General features: G+C 34.6%; 1 protein-coding gene across 2 annotated transcripts in view; it reads right to left on the bottom strand.

The window, feature by feature from the left end:
• Positions 1-13493: 13493 nt before the first annotated feature.
• Positions 13494-19701, bottom strand: part of LOC143245254 (uncharacterized) — a 57581-nt gene continuing 51373 nt past the window's right edge. The window contains exons 14-16 of one of the 2 annotated variants that reach the window (XM_076491409.1): positions 16887-16975; positions 16496-16551; positions 13494-13898 (exon numbers count right to left, since the gene is read on the bottom strand). In XM_076491409.1, the coding sequence (XP_076347524.1) occupies positions 16522-16551; positions 16887-16975 (119 nt within the window). In that variant the 3' untranslated portion in view covers positions 13494-13898; positions 16496-16521. Of the gene's footprint in view, positions 13899-16220; positions 16552-16886; positions 16976-19701 lie in introns of those variants that run through there. The other variant, XM_076491410.1, reaches the window with a different exon arrangement.

Here is a 19701-nt window from a genome sequence, read left to right as displayed (position 1 = left end):
TTTTCCGTTTTCTTATCAAAATAAGTCTAGTTAGTAGAAACGCTGGTAACTGCAGGCCACCTTACGTTTTGGGGTTGTTTCATCGATTGTTATGTTGTGATTTGTCTGTTCTTTGAAGAAAACCACTTTATTACTTTGCAATTAAAAAGAATGGAGTCCTTAGTGCTGATATTAACGCCAGTGTTTCCTGGGAGCACTTGTTTTTAATACCGGACCTTATGAATAGAGTATTATCATCACATATTGTAATAGATGTTTAGGGGTAACAACATAACCATGTAGTTTAAATCATGAGCTGTATACAAGGTGAATTTTGATGACTTTCATTGGCTGATAGTATCAAGGATGGGTGTGTGACTTCGATGTTTAACTTGAAACATGTGAACTTTACAAATCTTATCAGAGTTCTCTGTAACCAACGCCTTTCTATCACTAGTGGTTGTAATCGTTTTTTCTTATCATCCTCCAATATTGAACCATTATCAAAATTACGGCTTTCAATAATTAGAATCAGTGTTAACACTGATATTCGATACTACATAAACTTGTTTTATGGCATCTATTATTCCAATCGTTTTACACCAAAACTTTACGAATTGTTGTACTTTCCCTAGTTGGACCTTCGTGAGAACACCATAATGGACCAGTCATGAAGTGTTAAACTCCCAGATAACTAATCCTTAACAAATGCGAAGTATCAAAGTCCCGGATAACTAAGCCTTAACCGTTGTCAAGTATCAAAGTCATAAGTAACTAATCCTTAACCAATGTCAAGTATCAAAGTCCTAGGTAACTAATCCTTAACCAATGTCAAGTATCAAAGTATACAGTAACTAATCCTTAACCAATGTCAAGTATCAAAGTCCTAGGTAACTAATCCTTAACCAATGTCAAGTATCAAAGTCCTAGGTAACTAATCCTTAACCAATGTCAAGTATCAAAGACCTAGATAACTAATCCTTAACCAATGTCAAGTATCAAAGTCCTAGATAACTAATCCTTAACCAATGTGAAATATTAAAGTCCTAGGTAACTTTGTTTGTTTATTTAGAATCAAGCAAAAAGCTACGCTATTGGTATCTGTGCTCTGTCCACCAAGGGTGTCGAAACCCAGTTTTCAGCAGTATGAGTCCGCAGATATACCGCTGAGCCACTGGGATCTCCTAGGTTACTAATCCTAATGAAACGTGGAGCAGTAAGAGTCCGAAATGCGAAACAGAAAAAATTTTATTTACTAATTCACGACACATGTGAAGCACTAGTTATAAGTACTTCATTCGAGACACACGTGAAACACTAGTTACAAGTACTTCATTCGAGACACACGTGAAACACTAGTTATAAGTACTTCATTTGAGACACACGTGAAGCACTAGTTATAAGTACTACATTCGAGACACATGTAAAGCACTAGTTATAAGTACTTCATTCGCGACACACGTGAAGCACTAGTTATAAGTACTTCATTCGCGACACACGTGAAACACTAGTTATAAGTACTTCATTCGCGACACACGTGAAGCACTAGTTATAAGTAGTTCATTCGCGATACACGTGAAGCACTAGTTATAAGAACTTCATTCGCGACACACGTGAAACACTAGTTATAAGTACTTCATTCGCGACACACGTGAAGCACTAGTTATAAGTACTTCATTCGCGACACACGTGAAGCACTAGTTTTAAGTACTTCATTCGCGACACACGTGAAGCAGCAAAAGGTTTAATTATGTTGTTCACAACACATGTGACGTACTAAATTTGTTAATACATTTCTATTTTCTCTAAATAAAAAAAAACCAAAAGATAGACCCAGTTTTCAACAAAGTAAATGTCTTACCAGCCTTCAGGGTTAATTCTTGATATTTCAAAGCTCAGTATTGCGGTCCTTACGAATTTTAACAGTCTGGCATTGATCTCCACAAAATCCACCTTGAAAGCTAAATACCTCGGTCCTTGTGAGTTTTGACGCTCGGTGTTCGAACCAAATGTTTCGTACTCTGTGAGATTGGCTTTTAGGCCCAGAACGAACTTTGTTTAAACAAATTTAACGGGAAGAGAGTTCAATGACATCATTTGTTACCTAGGCTGTTTTGCTACAGCTTTGTCCTTTCAAGCATGTGAAAAACTTCTTTTAAATAAGTTGACAGGCGTAAATCTTTCAAGCAGAAAATTATTATATGCTCCCTCACGTTAACCTGCCTCGTTCTCTGAGTCAGGCGTTTAAATAAGAAATTTTGCTAAAGTACGTTAGAAAACGGTAAATCCCTCTCACCACTTTATGTTGTTTTTATAAGACCTAAGCGCGTTTGTGTTGTTGTTTAAACTTCTTGCTCAAAGTTGTCTGTTCAAGTGACTTCCAAAAGACTGAACTCAGAAAAGCATCCATCGTGACAATAAAGTTGAATAATATATTTAATGTTCAGTCTTGATAGAAAAATATAAAGTGAATGTTAGGTAAAATACAAGTGATAAACAAGTACTCGGTTTGAAGAATACGCATAATAAAGTAACGTGAAATTAAGCCTATTTGACCAAACAAAATTATGTTCGTATCACATGTTTAAGTCTAACATTACTGAATGTGAAAAAAATAGCCTATCTCATTAAAATAAATCGAATTTAACTTTAAATTGAGATCTCTATAAACAAATTATAACATAAAATTTGTTATTTTAATTAATTATGAAACCATTTCAGCTCCATTTGGAACTAAGAGAATTTAACTTTAAGTTTTTCGTTTCGTGTTACCCACCAAGCTACTTAGTGGATTACACCATGTAACAAATATTATACTTTTTATTGTTCCTGGGCAGAAAGTGTTATTTTCCAATCGCTTATGCCTAAAGTAAATGGAAAAGACCTATTTTTCTCTTCAAACTTTGCTTTTGTCACCTGGGAGCGTATAACGAAAGCTTGATGGGAGACTATATTTGGGGACTGATACGTGAAAGTGATTTACATTAGAGTCGTAAATTTCGAAAAATTATTCACTTCTAAACATTTTTGTACAACTTTAGTATAAATACATGTAAATCTTGATTCATATGTTGTTTTATTCAGACCTTATGTAAATGAAAATGTGCAAATTTGTCCGTTTTTTACATATAAAACAGGTTAATTTATAAATTTCATTATTCAGGTCACAAAAGCAAAGTTTGAAGGAATAATGGCGATTTTCCGTACTTTTACAACACAAGCAATTAAGAAATAACACATACTATCCAGGAACAAAATTTGTGTTACATACTGTCACAGACACTGTGCCAATCTAGGATATCGTGCGCTGATTTTTAGAGTTATAAGCCTTTAGGCTTACTGCTGGGCCACAAGGGATATTTAACCATAAGTATCAAAATTCAAAACTTATATTGACTAAACTGTATTAAGTTATCAGTTGTAAAGCCTCGATACCAGTGATTTATAACACAAATTATAAAATACAAAATTTGGTTCCCATGTAAACACAGTTGTGTTAGGCTACGGATCGAAATGTCCGAGATTCGAGACATGAAACTGCTAAACAACGCATTCCATATGTGCAGCTGTGTAAAAGATGTAAAAGTAATGGTTAATCCTATCTTGGAACTGGGTTATTTCCTTGGGGCGGAATCTCTTCTATGGTTAGTAGTTCAAAATGAGGAAGCAGTTATTCCAGAACTCTAGAGGTCAGGCTTGACCGCTCAGCCAATATGTGTGCACAAAATATGCTCAGGTTCAAAATTTACATGAAATTTTAATGACGTGACATGACGTCAAAGACACCGGAAGGTTGCTATCCGCTTCCGTTTTGCCTCTTTAAACCAAAACAAATTTTTGTGAGCAAATAAAGTGAGACAAAATCTTTCCCTCCTCTGTGTTTTTTGTGTTTATAGATTCGTAACTCACAAGTGTTAAAAAAGTTTCTCAAATTATTCCAAGAGTCGTTTCTAAAACAGCAACAGTCAAAACAAACAGAATTAAATTGCATTTTTAAATATTTACATGTATACAAAACGTATTTTACCTATTTACAGGTTTAACATACAGCTAGGTGATAAGAACAACAACAAATAATTAATCTGAGTGGTTTTAGATATGATTATTCGCTATAAGTGAAAATAAAACTAAGAGAAGACAGTTAATGGTATGATATTTCTATAGTCAGACGCTCGACTCGTAATCCGAGGATCTCAGGTTCGAATTCCGTCATACTAAACATGCTTGGCTATTCAGCCCTGAGGGAGTTATAAGGTTGCGGTCAATCCTACTATCGGTTGGTAAAAAAGTAGCCCAAGAGTTGACGGTGGGTGGTGATAATTAGCTGCCTTCCCTCTTGTCTTGCACTGCTAAATTAGGGACGGATAGTGCAGATAGCCCTTGTGTAGCTTTCGCGAAATTCAAAAGCTAACAAACAAATATAGTCATGCCAGCTGTGACACAAATGACGCATGACCAAAAAGGAACGATTTATACGACTCGCAGCTTTATTGAAAATAGAGTTTTTGTTGTTACTCCATAAGTCATGTCGTATACAATGTGTTTGAAGATACAACGTGCTAAGATATGTTTGATCACAGTGGTTTCAGTGACATGATCCAGGGAGAAATACTATCACAGTCACATTTAACTGTCCGTATCGTGTTTGTGATAACGACTCTCGAAATCTATCTCCTCTCAAAAATCACGCCTGCATTGTCTGTTACTGTACGGATATATTGTTATGAACAATGACATATAAGATAATACATATATATATGTGTGTGTGTGTGTAATATCAGACTAATGCAAACAAAAGAAAAGGAAAGAAAATATAGTCTCAAAAATAATTTTGAACATCACTGTTCTACACACGGTATCCCTAACTGTTCATAATTCCTATGTCTGTCTGTTCGAAGAAATAGTGCTGAAGTCCAGGCCCGGCATGGCCTAGCGCGTAAGGCGTGCGACTCGTAATCCGAGGGTCGCGGGTTCGCGCCCGCGTCGCGCTAAACATGCTCGCTCTCCCAGCCGTGGGGGTGTATAATGTGACGGTCAATCCCACTATTCGTTGGTAAAAGAGTAGCCCAAGAGTTGGCGGTGGGTGGTGATGACCAGCTGCCTTCCCTCTAGTCTTACACTGCTAAATTAGGGACGGCTAGCACAGATAGCCCTCGAGTAGCTTTGTGCGAAATTCCCAAACAAACAAAAGCTGAAGTCCAAAACTACCACTTAAGTTCACGTCCCTTGTGGATCAGCGGAAAGTTTGGGGGCTTTTAACGCTACAAATCAGACTTTGAAATTTTTATCAGTGATGTCGAGAAAACCCACTTGTATAGAAATATATATGTAAAAACGGCTCGTTTGGGTTGAGAAAATATTTTACATAGAAGAGCGAACAACGTTTCGACCTTCTTCGGTCATCGTCAGGTTCACAAAGAAGCCGTTTTTGCATATATAAATCAGACTTTGATACTCATGGTGGGGGAAACAGAGATAGTTCTTTGTGTAGTTTTGTCTTTAACACAGAAACAAATTTTAAGTTTACGAAGTGAATGATTATGAAGGTATACAGGTTACGGAATGGCCATGTGTGCCATATGTTGGTGCATGGTAGTTAATAAATATTCATTGCATGCCTCCTGAAAGCACATACCTTTATAATCGTAAATTTGTTTCTATGGTTTCTGTTAATTTGGCGCAAGGTTACACGAGTGCTATTGGCGTTAACCGTCCTTAACTTAGCAATGATACACTAGAGAGAAGGCGGTTATTCAAAACTACCCACCATCAGCTCCTGAGCTGCTCGTTTACCAATAAATAAAGGGACTTACCTCCATACTTTAACGTCCCCCCATAGCTGGGAAAGCGAGCATGTTCGGCGAAAGGAATTCAAAACCGCGACCCTCAGATTGTAAGTCGAGCGCCCTAAACCATTAGGCTATTTACAACCATAAGAAAAACAAACCTAATACAGTAGCTATATATATATATATGATGTAGAAACTATAAGAGTCTCAAATGTGAAAAATCTAAACATTCACAATAAGGTCACAGCGATTGTATGTCAATTATAATTATGATCAGCGTTTTTCAGTACCATTTAAGCCTAATTATTATTTAGCTACTCCTTGTATATATAGTAGTTACCAATTATTATTATCATAAACTATTCTTATGTATATTAGTTATCAACTATTATTATTATCATTATAAACTAATTCCAAATTATTTTTAAGATAATAATAACGATTTTCGTTTTTAATACTAAATACTAGTTATTAATTGGTTTCGTCCTACGTTTTTAGGGAATTCTCGAGAAAAACCAATGTATTAAAATGGAGCCAGGATTCGATCTTGGATTTGTCTCTGAAGATAAACTTGACATCCGGAATATAGAATTAAACTAATTAGTTACCATGTAATACCAGAATATATATACATATATGTTCTGAAATCTTATTACATTTTGGCCCGGCATGGCCAAGCGTGCTAAGGCGTGCGACTCGTAATTTGAGGGTCGCGGGTTCGCATCCCCGTCGCGCCAAACATGCTCGCCCTTTCAGCCGTGGGGGCGTTATAATGTGACGGTCAATCCCACTATTAGTTGGTAAAAGAGTAGCCCAAGAGTTGGCGGTGGGTGGTGATGACTAGCTGCCTTCCCTATAGTCTTACACTGCTAAATTAGGAACGGCTAGCCCTCGAGTAGCTTATCACGAAATTCAAAAACAAAAAAACGTGTATTACTTAAGAATGCCTACTCGGTGACTGTAAAACAATACACCAGTTATATATACGAACTTACTGGAACATTCTCCAGAAAATCTCGCATAAAGCTCCAGATTCTCCATACATTCTCGAATACAAAAATAATTATCCCTGTATCCACAAATCCCTACTTCACTTTCATCTCAGAAATAATCTTTCATTCAACAAAATTCACAAATCGTCAATCCGATGTGCTGTGTATTCATTATGTATTCATCCTAAGTTTCTCACAGTTGCCTTTATTTGAACTTACATATTTGCTGTTCTACCCAGTCATTAAAGTGTTTTGTACTGCTTCTTGTGTTAAATAACAGATGTTAAGATGTATCATTTAAATTGCTGCTCGTGTATTTTATATTACACATTTCTTTTTTGTTTTGAATTTCGTGCAGAATTACACGAGGGTTATCTGCGCTAGCCGTCTCTAATTTAGCAGTGTAAAACCAGATGAAAGGGAGCTAGCCATCACCACCCATCGCTAACTCTTGGGCTACACTTTTACCAACGAATAATGGGATTGGCCGTCACATTGTAATGGCCCACAGCTGAAAGGGCGAGCATGTTCTGCGTGACGGGGATTCGAACCCGCGACCCTCACTTTTTTGTCTTATATAGTTTACTGATGCTGAAATTTCCGACTCCTGAAACATCCGATTAAAGAAACGTCTGTTGTCGTGGTCTTTTTGTTTACTATAAAACTTCGATTTCCACTTCTCCCCCGCCCAATGGGACATAAAATAAAAATAAGACTAGAGGGAAGGCAGCTAGTCATCGCCAATTCTTGGGCTACTCTTTTACCAACGAAGTTGACCGTAACATTATAACGCCCCCACGGCTGAAAGAGCAAGCATGTTTAGTGCAACGGGGATTCGAACCCAAGACCCACAGATTAGGGGTCGAACGACTTAACTCACCTGGCCATGGCGGGCCTAAACAACTATTAGATATAATGGATCTTGATGGATTAGACAGAATATATTATTTGGAATATAGTAGCTGTATGTACTTGGTTATTTCACTTTAAAGAAACTTGAAACTAAGGTCAACGTAAGAATGTATTAACATCTGATTCATTTCAGCTGTTTTTTTTTTACGTTTCACTGTGTTGTTGGGGTGATTATAATAAATTTGTAAGAAAAAAAATTTATGTAACGTTGGTGAATAGCTTCGACACTTGCTAAAATAACACAATGATATTGTCAAAATTTTCGAATTCAAATTAAAAATGTGGATTATAAAATAAGTAATATGTTTACAAAAACACAAATGAAATGTTTGTAACGAAGCCGTTTCCCAGTGGAAAGCTTTACGACTGCTATGGTGTCACCTCACGTGCTTCGTGAAATACTGTACGGAACGGGCGAGTACACGTTTTTCGTTACACGGTTATAAAAGCATGAAAACGAAATTACATTACGTGTTATTTCTCCGTTTCTCTGTTATTCGTGGATTGTTTAACATTCTCGCTATGGAAGAACAATAGAGCGTTACTGTCGCTAAATGTCTATACGTGAACTTGAAAATAACGACTAAGTGATATGTGATCTCTTTCGACTTCCACATACGTCGGTTGTAGAGTGTGACGTTGTCAAAATTGTAACAAATCACTGTTCCTCTAGGATGTGACGTAGAAGAAACTGCAGCAAACGCCAGGTGATTAAATACCAAAAGGCTATGAAACGCACTGCTGAATTTTGTGAAATATTAAATGAACGGCTCGACTAATGAAGAAATGTTGGACTGTGGACTTTACAATAGATGAAACATCAGACATTCGCAATTTATTTTCATATGAATTGTCAAGTTTTGTAATTAAACAAGTGTATGAATTACAGATAACTCCATTTACAAACTCAATATGAGATCTTTTTTATGCACCAACAAATGTGTGAATTATAGATAAATCAATTTGAATCCATTATTATCCATCAAGTCACTTTTACGAGACCAACAAAACCTAAACCTACATTACTAAAGAGAATTAGAGGTATGGCTATTGTTAATTAACGATTATTACATTGCGTAATGATCAAAAGACACGTCATCAAAAACAGATTTTGTTCTTGTTTCTTTCAAATTTAATTTTTTGTTATCAAAGGGTTTTGCCGACGTTTTCCCCAAAATTTATTTTTCTCGCTACTGAACTTGTGTTGTTGTTTGTTTCATGTAAAGCCCAGCTATTTACCACTCACACGAACACATTGGTGACATTAAATATGCAACTCAATGTATTTGTTGGATCGTGGCTCTCCTTGAACGATGCTGAAACAAAGATATATGAAGTCTCCCAATTAACATTACTAGCTTGTAATAAAATTCTTACTTCAACATAATGCCCGGTATGGCCAAGCGTATTAAGGCGTTCGACTCATAATCGGAGGGTCGCGGGTTCGAATCCCAGTAACACCAAACATGCTCGCCCTTACAGCTGTGGGAGCGTTATAATGTGACGGTCAATTCCACTACTCGTTGGTAGAAAAGTAACCCAAGAGTTGGCGGTGGGTGATGACTGTCTTTCCTCTAGTCTTACACTGCTAAATTAGGGACGGCGAGCGCAGATAGCCCTCGTGTAGCTTTCCGCGAAATTCAAACCAATAATGTCAACATGAAACCTCATCTCAGAGACGAAAAGAGCAAATTTATTGATGACGTAACTGTATGGTCTACGTAGCTGACCTTATATATGGAAAACATGACACGCAACCAGGTAGACCATAATATAGAGTAAACAATAACACTTTTCGTAATCATCTGCTTGGTAACTCTGTCGTTTATAAGTTTTATATTTATTAAAATTCTTCGGTCATTGACCCTTATGGCTAACATACATTACAATGGTGAATACGCCAGGGTTGTGGCGATATGCAACACTTGGCGGATCTTGACCTTGAAGAAAGTGGATGGTGTGAAACTTAAGACCAAAAGTAGTCGGTTTGGTGACAGCAGTAATATTGCATTTACTATTAATAAGAAATTGCAATAACTGAGAAAGTACACAAGCATAGAATAATAAAACACTTATTCAGAAGAACGCAATGTGACTACAGACTAAGTGTGCATATTTTCATATGATTATTTAATATTTCGAGAGTCATACTGAGTATAACATTTTTACATATTCTATTCCAGGATCAGTCACGTTACAACAGCATGCTTGCTTCAGAGCAAGACCACATTGGTCTACTTGCTGTGCCCACCGAGAGGAATCTAACTGCTAATTTAGTGTAGTAAGTCCATGGACTTACCGCGGTCCCACCGAAAGATACTTTCTTGGAGTTTCTTCTCAAAGCCAACATTGTTTCCTTCCAACAACAACAAAAATTCAAACTCCAAAGAATTATAAATTTAACATGTTAAACGCTAATTTTAAACTAAACTACACGTACATGGAGTTCAATCTTTTCTCTTTGCAGTTCCAATATAATTTTATCTTGCACAAAGTATTCACTCTAAATTGTAGTTTTCCCAGGTTTCAAATTCAAAGTTTAACACCCATCACATAGAGATAAGGGGCTCGTTTGTGCAAAGTGTTCACTCTTAGTGTTCTCAAGCTACCCATATAAGCACACACTTAAGGTGCAGTTTGTTTGTCTTTTTAATTTCGGGCTAAGCTACACGAGGGCTACCTGCGCTAGCCATCCCTAATTTGGCAGTATAAGACTAGAGGGAAGACAGATAGTCATTACCACTCACCGCCAACTCTTGGGCTACTCTTTTTTCCAACGAATAGTGGTATTAACCGTGACATTATAACACACCCAAAGCTGAAAGAGCGAGCATATTTGGCGTCACAAAGTTTCGAGCCCGCGACCCTCAGATGAGTCTAACGCCCTAACCACCTGACCATTAAAGTTTAGTTTCCACCTCTTAGAGATAAGAGGACTGGCTGTTTGTACAAAATGGCTAACTTGTTTTGAAAGTGTCATTTTCTACTTTCTTTTACAGCATATATAACGTACATCATGTGAAACAAACATATCACTGCAAACAAGATGTTCTGTTCGTTACTTGTTTTAAGTTCAAGTTAAACTTAGCCGTTTTTGATGAGGCATCAGGTTTCTTTATTAGTTAGTCTGGGAGATTAGCATCGTCACATCTATGATTTATTTTTTCTCACGTGAGACTACTCTTGTCACAACTTATGCACGAGACTAAGTGGTAGCAATGTTTTTGTTGAAAACTAACCAAAAATGTTTGCTTCACGAATACGTAATAACGAAACTTTTAAAATTATTCAAACGTAATATGAAAAGGAGTGTTTGGCTTTTCACAGGTTTGTTTTTAGTTTTTTTTTGTGCTTGACGGGTTGAAGTATGCCTAAAGTCGCTGGGTTTTTCTTATATTACCGTAAAAGTCACTACAACCTAGTCAAGTATTAGTTTAATATTTGCCAAGCCAACACACGTGTTTAAATAAAGTAACAGCTAATTTCGGTGGTTTTTAGTTGTAGAGTTCACTCACTGGACTCACAAAATGACTAAATATATCATCTTCGTAGTAAACACTACCAGTTACAGTGAGAGACTCGCAGCATCTATGGTAGGTTTTGGAAATATGATGCAAGTATGTTTGTTTTTTGAATTTCGCGCAAAACTATGCAAGGACGACTCTCCGCGTTAACTGTCCACAATTTAGCAGTCCAAGAGCTAGAGGAGATACTTATTTGTTTTGAATTTCGTGGAAAGCTTAACGTATCACCACCCACCGTCAAATCTTGGGATACTTTTACAAAACGAACAGTGGGATTGACCGTCACTTTAGAACGCCCCCACGGCTGAAACTACAAACATATTTGATGTGACGAGGATTCGAAACATGTTAGTTTTAACACTATTTGATCCACCATAACTTTCAGGTAAACATGTTATTTTTAATGTTGTTGGATAACATGTTTATCTACATGAAATAGGAAGACTGAAGTAAATCATGAATTTGAAAATGAACATCATACGATTTTCTTGTTATAGTAAAACGAAAAAAAAACAAACATGTAAAACTGATTTCCAATATTTCTTACAAATACAGCGAGTTAAAATATAAATAAAAAGGGGAATATACCTGTTGTATGTATAAAGTTTGATATTTTATCTTGACAATGAAGTTTCTGTTCAAATTCTAAGTTTGAGAGGTATAATAGAATCTATGATCCGTTTTTATATTATTTTCTTAGGTCTTCTATAGCAGAATTAGTTGTTTCCAAAATTGTGTTGAAATAATGGACTAAGTCCATTTCACACTATTTGAGAACTAAATTATCTATTGATGGGTTAAAGGAACAAAACATTGGACACAAATCTATCTCTACAGAATTTCTTTAGCAATACATCGCAAATGCAAACTAACGTGGCAGGGGTTTAGGGGTTCTGATTTCTCTCTCCAACTGGAGTGTTCAGGAACGTTGTGGTTCATCTTCGTCCCCTTTCGTGGAAGGTTATCGAATTTAGCTTTTTTTATTTTTTTAACTCTTTTTTTTTTTGGATGAAAGAGTTAAGTTGGCCATAATTAATCATTCATGAACAAGGCCAAAGTAGCACTGGAGAAAACAGCCAGATCTCGTCCCAAAAAGCAGCTATCATAGTAAATGTGAACTCAAACGACCCAATTCAGGGCATGGCAATAAAGTTGCCTAGACTGGGATCTAAAGATCCAATGCTTTAGTTTTGACTGTGTGGGGGGGGGGGGGCTTTAGCGCCCCAAGAAAAACCCACTTTCACAGGACAGGCGCCGAAAGTTTTACCTGTCCTGTGCCCGAGACCTGAAAGAGAAAATACATAGTATTTACGTGAGTTTTGTCCTTTAAGTACTTTGTTTTGTGATTTGTGATTCTTGAAATATGTTGTATGGTGAAATAAATTTGGTTGGTGCACTAGTTAATTTATAGAGCAATACATCCTCTGATTGAAGTCATTTAAATAGTTCATCAGTGTTTAACTAGGTCTGGTTTCTTGACAGGTGTTTTCTGAGGGATTGTTTAAAAGTTTGAGTTTTGCCTAACATTCTGTTCGTTTTCTGTTTTAGTTGTAGTTCATTGGATCTTCTGTAGATAAGTGGTTACTTCTCCATCTATTGAGGCAAACAACTGTTTAATACACAAATGTCTAACTAGGAACGTGACTCTCCAATGACCATATGGATCAAATTACACTTAACTTAATTTTGGTAACCAATCAAGTGAATAGCCATGCTTTTCTCTTTCAGTAACCTTACTCTTTAGGCAGATTATCACATTTCAAATAATTGAATTTCAACCTTTCATAGCTAGTTAGAATGCATCTGTGGTAAAGTATATTCAGATGCAAATGCTCTGTACATAGTTATAATATCCTTGCAAACGAGATGTGCTTAGATAAGGGTTCCATATTGCAACATTTATCTAACAGAAATTTGGATCAATTTGAGTGTCTGTAAGTTCCCACTACCAGGGACAGAAGTACTCATCTCTGGGGATGACACGTGCATACTCAAGATTGTAAGAGTTTAAGAATTCTCTCCTTTGTATATATCATTTGGAACAGCCAACATAAGTAATAGATTATGGAATCTAACATTAAGACACATTTATAATAAAATAAGTAATGGATTATGGAATCCAACACTAAGACACATCATTTATAATAAAATAAGTAATGGATTATGGAATCCAACATTAAGACACATCATTTATAATAAAATAAGTAATGGATTATGGAATCCAACATTAAGACACATCATTTATAACAGTCAATATGAGTAAGTAATGAATCATGGAATGCAACACAAACTTCTTTGATTTAGATGTGTCATACAACACTATTCTCTTGATCTATCTTATCTGTGGATGTTTGGAAATCATTTCTCAGATTCACCCACATGTCTGAGTGATATTAATAACAATAAACAGAACAGCTTTATTTTTTAGTGACTGTTTTTCAATATTTGTCAATAAGAATTTTGTTCACTCATACATTTGTTTTTCTTTATTGTCTTTTCTCTCAACATAACGTTTTCCGACTCTGGATTTTTTGCCAAGCATTTTCACTCCCCATTAGATGTTAGTATAAATGAATATCACAAAGGAATGGCTAATTTCGGAAAAGATGTTAGCAGAAGTCCAAGGAAATCTGAAGATATTTCAATAGAAGGTGGAAGCCTTGCTTTCCCTCTTCACATCTTTGCAATCCCTTGGTGTTCAACTGCAGAGGAGACATAAAACACTCAAAGACACAGAGTACCAACTCCTACAGTTTACAGTTTCAAAAGAAACCAATCATGTAATAAACACCACATATTACAGTACTTCTATTGCTTTCCATTATCATAACTTTACAATGTTATACAATATGAAGTAGATGCATTTAGTGCTATACACAGTCAGTTACGTTTGCTTATTCACCACAAATATTCACTCCATTCATTCTTTAACACTACTACGAAAAGACGTTTCTAGTCCTGATTTCTCCAAGCCCGTTCCCCTGGCTGTGGTTTCGCTAGATAGTAGATAGGGACAGTGGGAATCTCATTAATCCATTCATTAATGGATTTAAATGGCAATTTCATTTAAATACAAAATTATTAGCCTAATATTAATAACCTTTCAAGTTGCTCTGGGGCCTATTAGGCCCCACTTTTCGTAGGAGTGTTAACTACTCTTGGATAAGATTTGAGGAACAAGCTTCCAGTTTCTTTTCATTTACTTTCGATACATATATATGGATTCAGAAGAACAATATAAATTTAAAGACATAATAAATTCAACAAACTATGAAATCGTAAGTGATTATTTTAGACTTCAATTACTATTAAAAATATTCAACTACGTAAGGCATTTTTAAGTGGATTATTTCGATATCAGACCACCTTGAAAATTAACCTTGTATAAAAGAACCTACAATACATAGTAAAAACCTATAACGCCACATATAAAATTATGGAATTAAAAAAAAAACGTTTCATAATAACAATGGATGCCTACTATACAGAGATCAAAATAAAAGATAAGGGTTAGCAGAAACTACAGAATAAAGGAAACCCTACTACCCCCCCCAAAAAAAAAAAAAAAAACTTCAAATATTTAGCAGATCTAGAAAACTGCCCTTTACAAGTTTTAATCATGTTAATGTCAACAAGTTAGTGGAAACTATCAAATTTAAAATCTTTACAAACTCCAGTAAGTTTATCTTCTGTAAACTAGCCTATATTTTCACATTTTATTACAAGTTATTTTTCACAAACAAGACACCATTTGTACATTCCATTTCAATATAAAAATTCACAGAATCTGAACACAAGAGTTGCTATGTGAAAATGAAATGAAAAATTTCAAGTCATGAACACTGTAAAAAAAGAAATATCCAGACACCAATTCCTAAGCAAGAATTTGAAAGTAAATTTTATTCTGGAGAAAAATGCCATAAATATATTTTGATACGAAGTAAACATCCTCAGTGGAAACAAACAAAACTAAAGACAGGAGTCTCATCAGTTGGTACCAAATTGTAGCATCTTGGAAAAATTCTCATTGCTGATGTATGAAAATAAATCTTATATACATATTTATGGATGCTAACAGATGATATCAAACAAAGGAATGTTTGCCATTTTATTTATATTTTAACATAAATGTATACTACTCTTCCAGCATGTTCAATTTATCAGGATAAAACACAGAGAACTGAATTTATTTTCCATTTTGGTTGATTAAAAAAAAAAAAGTAAAACACACGTTTTTATAACTACACAAAATAACCCATTAAAAAATGTATTTGCATCATGTTTATACATTAAACATCACTCACTCCCATGATGTGGAACTTTGTTAGGTAACAGATATAGACCTTCAAACCTTTTCATGGTATGAATACCTTTAACTTGTTTCAATTTTCATTAAAACCCATTCTACTAAAGAGTGAACACTTCTTTTAATTTTCTATAAAAGCCAATATATTAAAGAGTGAATACCTTTAACATGTTTCAATTTTCATTAAAAGCCAATATATTAAAGAGTGAACACCTTTAACATGTTTCAACTTTCATTAAAAGCGAATATATTAAAGAGTGAACACCTTTAACATGTTTCAATTTTCATTAAAAGCGAATATATTAAAGGGTGAAGACCTTTAACATGTTTCAATTTTCATCAAAAGCCATTACACTAAAGTCTCTTCACATGAAGAGACACTCTGAAGTTAATTTTTAAAAAACTACAAAACAGTCTAAGTAGCCTTCAGTGGAACTTGTTACTTGAATTATTTAGTTAACATTCACTTGTAGATGTTAGTAACTTGTATATATATATAAAAATCAAACCAGTAATAATCACCAACTACTTTGATGTTAAAAAGTGGTAATCATTTCATATGTATATATATATGTGATACTTACGATACACATTATATGACAATGAAATACATATAAATGATGTTCTACTTTTACAGTTTTAACAGGTAAGGGTATCCAGGTAATGTTCTATGATAATTTCTGACCAAATGAAATATATTCAAAATACAGTAACACTGTACAAACATTTAATTCAGTATGTACAACACAAAAAGATCAGCTAGTCTTCTTGTTAGAGATTTCAAGAAGTTCATGTGTTTTTATCAAAATGTCAAATCACAGTCCTTTTGTTCTGCTAATAATTGAAAAAAAAAAAGCATTTAATCAAAGAAATTAATTAAGCCAGCTTTATACAAGACAAATAAAAAATATATATATTTCTTAATAATAAAAAAGAAATAAAAAAGAACTTGCTCAGTTTGTTACAACAATGCACTACATATAACTGTCTTACATGAGTATGATTGTATTTCTCTCAGGTTACTTAGTAGCTTTAAGCCTCTGTATCTCCTACGGAAAAGAAACAAACCCAAATCAGGCAACAATGATCATTTAAAGATAACAGAAAATGTGCAATTCTCAACAATTTAATAAGTACAAACCTTTATGTCTCTTTGAATAACAGGATAAACATTAACTGCCACACTACAGCTTCAGTTAAGTCCAAGAGGTTTTACTTATATGAAACAAGCTTAATTGAACTATAAAAATATATACATCATTTTTAAAATTTCAGAAATTCTCATCACAGACATTTGAAAGTTAGTTCTAACTTTCCCCACTTGTAGTTTGGAACAATAAACATCGTTACATGTTTTTGTTAACTGAAGTACAAAAAACTTTACCTTTAATACAGCATCGATTCTCGTCGGGGTCAGATGTTGCAATTCACGAATAACATCATTATAACCTGCTGGTTCTTTAGGTTTTGGTGCTGGAAATAACAATACAAAAGGTTTCAGAAAAATTATTTAACATATGAAAACAAATAAATACACATGAAAAACTATTTAGTCTTCAATTAATAAAATTAGTTAATTAATTAATACACTCAGCTAAAACCGAACAAAACACAGAATACCACTAAGTACTTGCTACAGTTTTAGGGTAGACTGGATAACGTCGCATATTAACAAAATACACAGAATACCACTAAGTACTTTTAGTGTAGACTAGATAATGTTGCATGGTAATAAATACACAAAATACCACCACATATTTACTCAGTTTTAGGGTAGACTGGTTAATGTCGTATGGCATAAGGTATATCTCAAATGTAATTAGGTTTTCTTAACAGCTTTGGGTCTTTCCTGTGGTTACAAAAATTTACTATTTAAGTTTTAAAGTAATGTGCTTTGCATTACAATAACGATAAGTGCTGGTAGTAAAGTACAAGTGTTATATACTACTTCAACGATAAGTGCTGGTAGTAAAGTACAAGTGTTATATACTACTTCAACGATAAGTGCTGGTAGTAAAGTACAAGTGTTATATACTACTTCAACGATAAGTGCTGGTAGTAAAGTACAAGTGTTATATACTACATCAACGATAAGTGCTGGTAGTAAAGTACAAGTGTTATATACTACTTCAACGATAAGTGCTGGTAGTAAAGTACAAGTGTTATATACTACTTCAGCGATAAGTGCTGGTAGTAAAGTACAAGTGTTATATACTACTTCAGCGATAAGTGCTGGTAGTAAAGTACAAGTGTTATATACTACTTCAGCGATAAGTGCTGGTAGTAAAGTACAAGTGTTATATACTACATCAGCGATAAGTGCTGGTAGTAAAAGTACAAGTGTTATATACTACTTCAGCGATAAGTGCTGGTAGTAAAGTACAAGTGTTATATACTACTTCAGCGATAAGTGCTGGTAGTAAAGTACAAGTGTTATATACTACTTCAACGATAAGTGCTGGTAGTAAAGTACAAGTGTTATATACTACATCAACGATAAGTGCTGGTAGTAAAGTACAAGTGTTATATACTACTTCAACGATAAGTGCTGGTAGTAAAGTACAAGTGTTATATACTACTTCAACGATAAGTGCTGGTAGTAAAGTACAAGTGTTATATACTACTTCAACGATAAGTGCTGGTAGTAAAGTACAAGTGTTATATACTACTTCAACGATAAGTGCTGGTAGTAAAGTACAAGTGTTATATACTACATCAACGATAAGTGCTGGTAGTAAAGTACAAGTGTTATATACTACTTCAGCGATAAGTGCTGGTAGTAAAGTACAAGTGTTATATACTACTTCAACGATAAGTGCTGGTAGTAAAGTACAAGTGTTATATACTACATCAACGATAAGTGTTGGTAGTAAAGTACAAGTGTTATATACTACTTCAACGATAAGTGTTGGTAGTAAAGTACAAGTGTTATATACTACTTCAACGATAAGTGCTGGTAGTAAAGTACAAGTGTTATATACTACTTCAACGATAAGTGTTGGTAGTAAAGTACAAGTGTTATATACTACTTCAACGATAAGTGCTGGTAGTAAAGTACAAGTGTTATATACTACTTCACTGAATAATTCTGCAGTTTTTTGGAAGTCTTCACCAACGTGAACATGACCGTGGCATGGCTGGAGGAAGTAAGAGTTCAGATACGTTATAGAAAACCTACATATGATTGTTGACCCTAGTCATGCATCTACTGGTTGTAAAACATGCAGCTGCTACTAGATTAGCTAAAGTAAAATACACTAAATGGCCATAAACTTCTCCTTTTACTTGTTTTACTGAAGTAAAAGAGTGATGTAAGAGCATATTCACTTGGAAGTAAACCTACTGAAATAGCTATTTTGAAGAAAATCCTAATGCCCCAAAATTCATTTACTTGTTTTACCCTCAATAAAGCCTGAAGGATAATTCATAGAGGAGTAATCTAGGGACATGCTGGCTTTGTAAGAAAAGCTATATTATACACGCTTTACTGTTGACCTAAATTATGTGCACACAGCCATTGATATATCATGTAATGCATCAGCCACAAGAAGAAGAAAAGACAGATGTACACGTACAGCGTTACCTCGTATTATAATTTATTTCGGGCAAGTCTCCGATAAATTATGTTACATACGTAACCCATTAATATTTTGAATAACCAAAAAGTTTAATTTGAATTTAGTACTTAATTAAATATTAATATATATTAAATTTATGTTATTTGCCAAAAAGATTGCTACACACAATTTTTAAACCAAATATTTTAATATACAAGGAAAAAACAATACAATTTACAATGACAGTTTTTACTAATAGTTATTACAAGTGACGGTTTATATGCATCAGTTTTACAAACTTAAAAACTATACTAATCTTGTATCTGGTTTAGAACTGAATATTTTATCAATGGTCTAGGTGAATGACGAGGAAGTTAATCCTGAATTAATACTGTTATGCTTTGCCTAAGTTAGCACTGTCTTTTTCTTGTCTGGCCTCATACTGGGTACAAGAGGGTTCTTTCCAGCAAAAATAGTTATGTGTGTGTCCTCGTAGAAATAACAACATCCGAAGTAATTCATTGAAATTGAATGGTTTGTAATGTCTAAAATCTAAAGCGTCTCTGGTCAAATTCCATAGTTTTCCAATTAAAAGACGTTAATCACAATTACAACTTTCCAGGCCTATAGCAGTCCAATAAT

The sequence above is a fragment of the Tachypleus tridentatus genome, chromosome 2, assembly GCF_004210375.1.
Source record: "Tachypleus tridentatus isolate NWPU-2018 chromosome 2, ASM421037v1, whole genome shotgun sequence".
In the NCBI taxonomy this organism is placed as follows: domain Eukaryota; kingdom Metazoa; phylum Arthropoda; class Merostomata; order Xiphosura; family Limulidae; genus Tachypleus; species Tachypleus tridentatus.
Note: the sequence above shows the minus strand (reverse complement) of the source record. Positions and strands in the feature narration are given on the sequence as shown.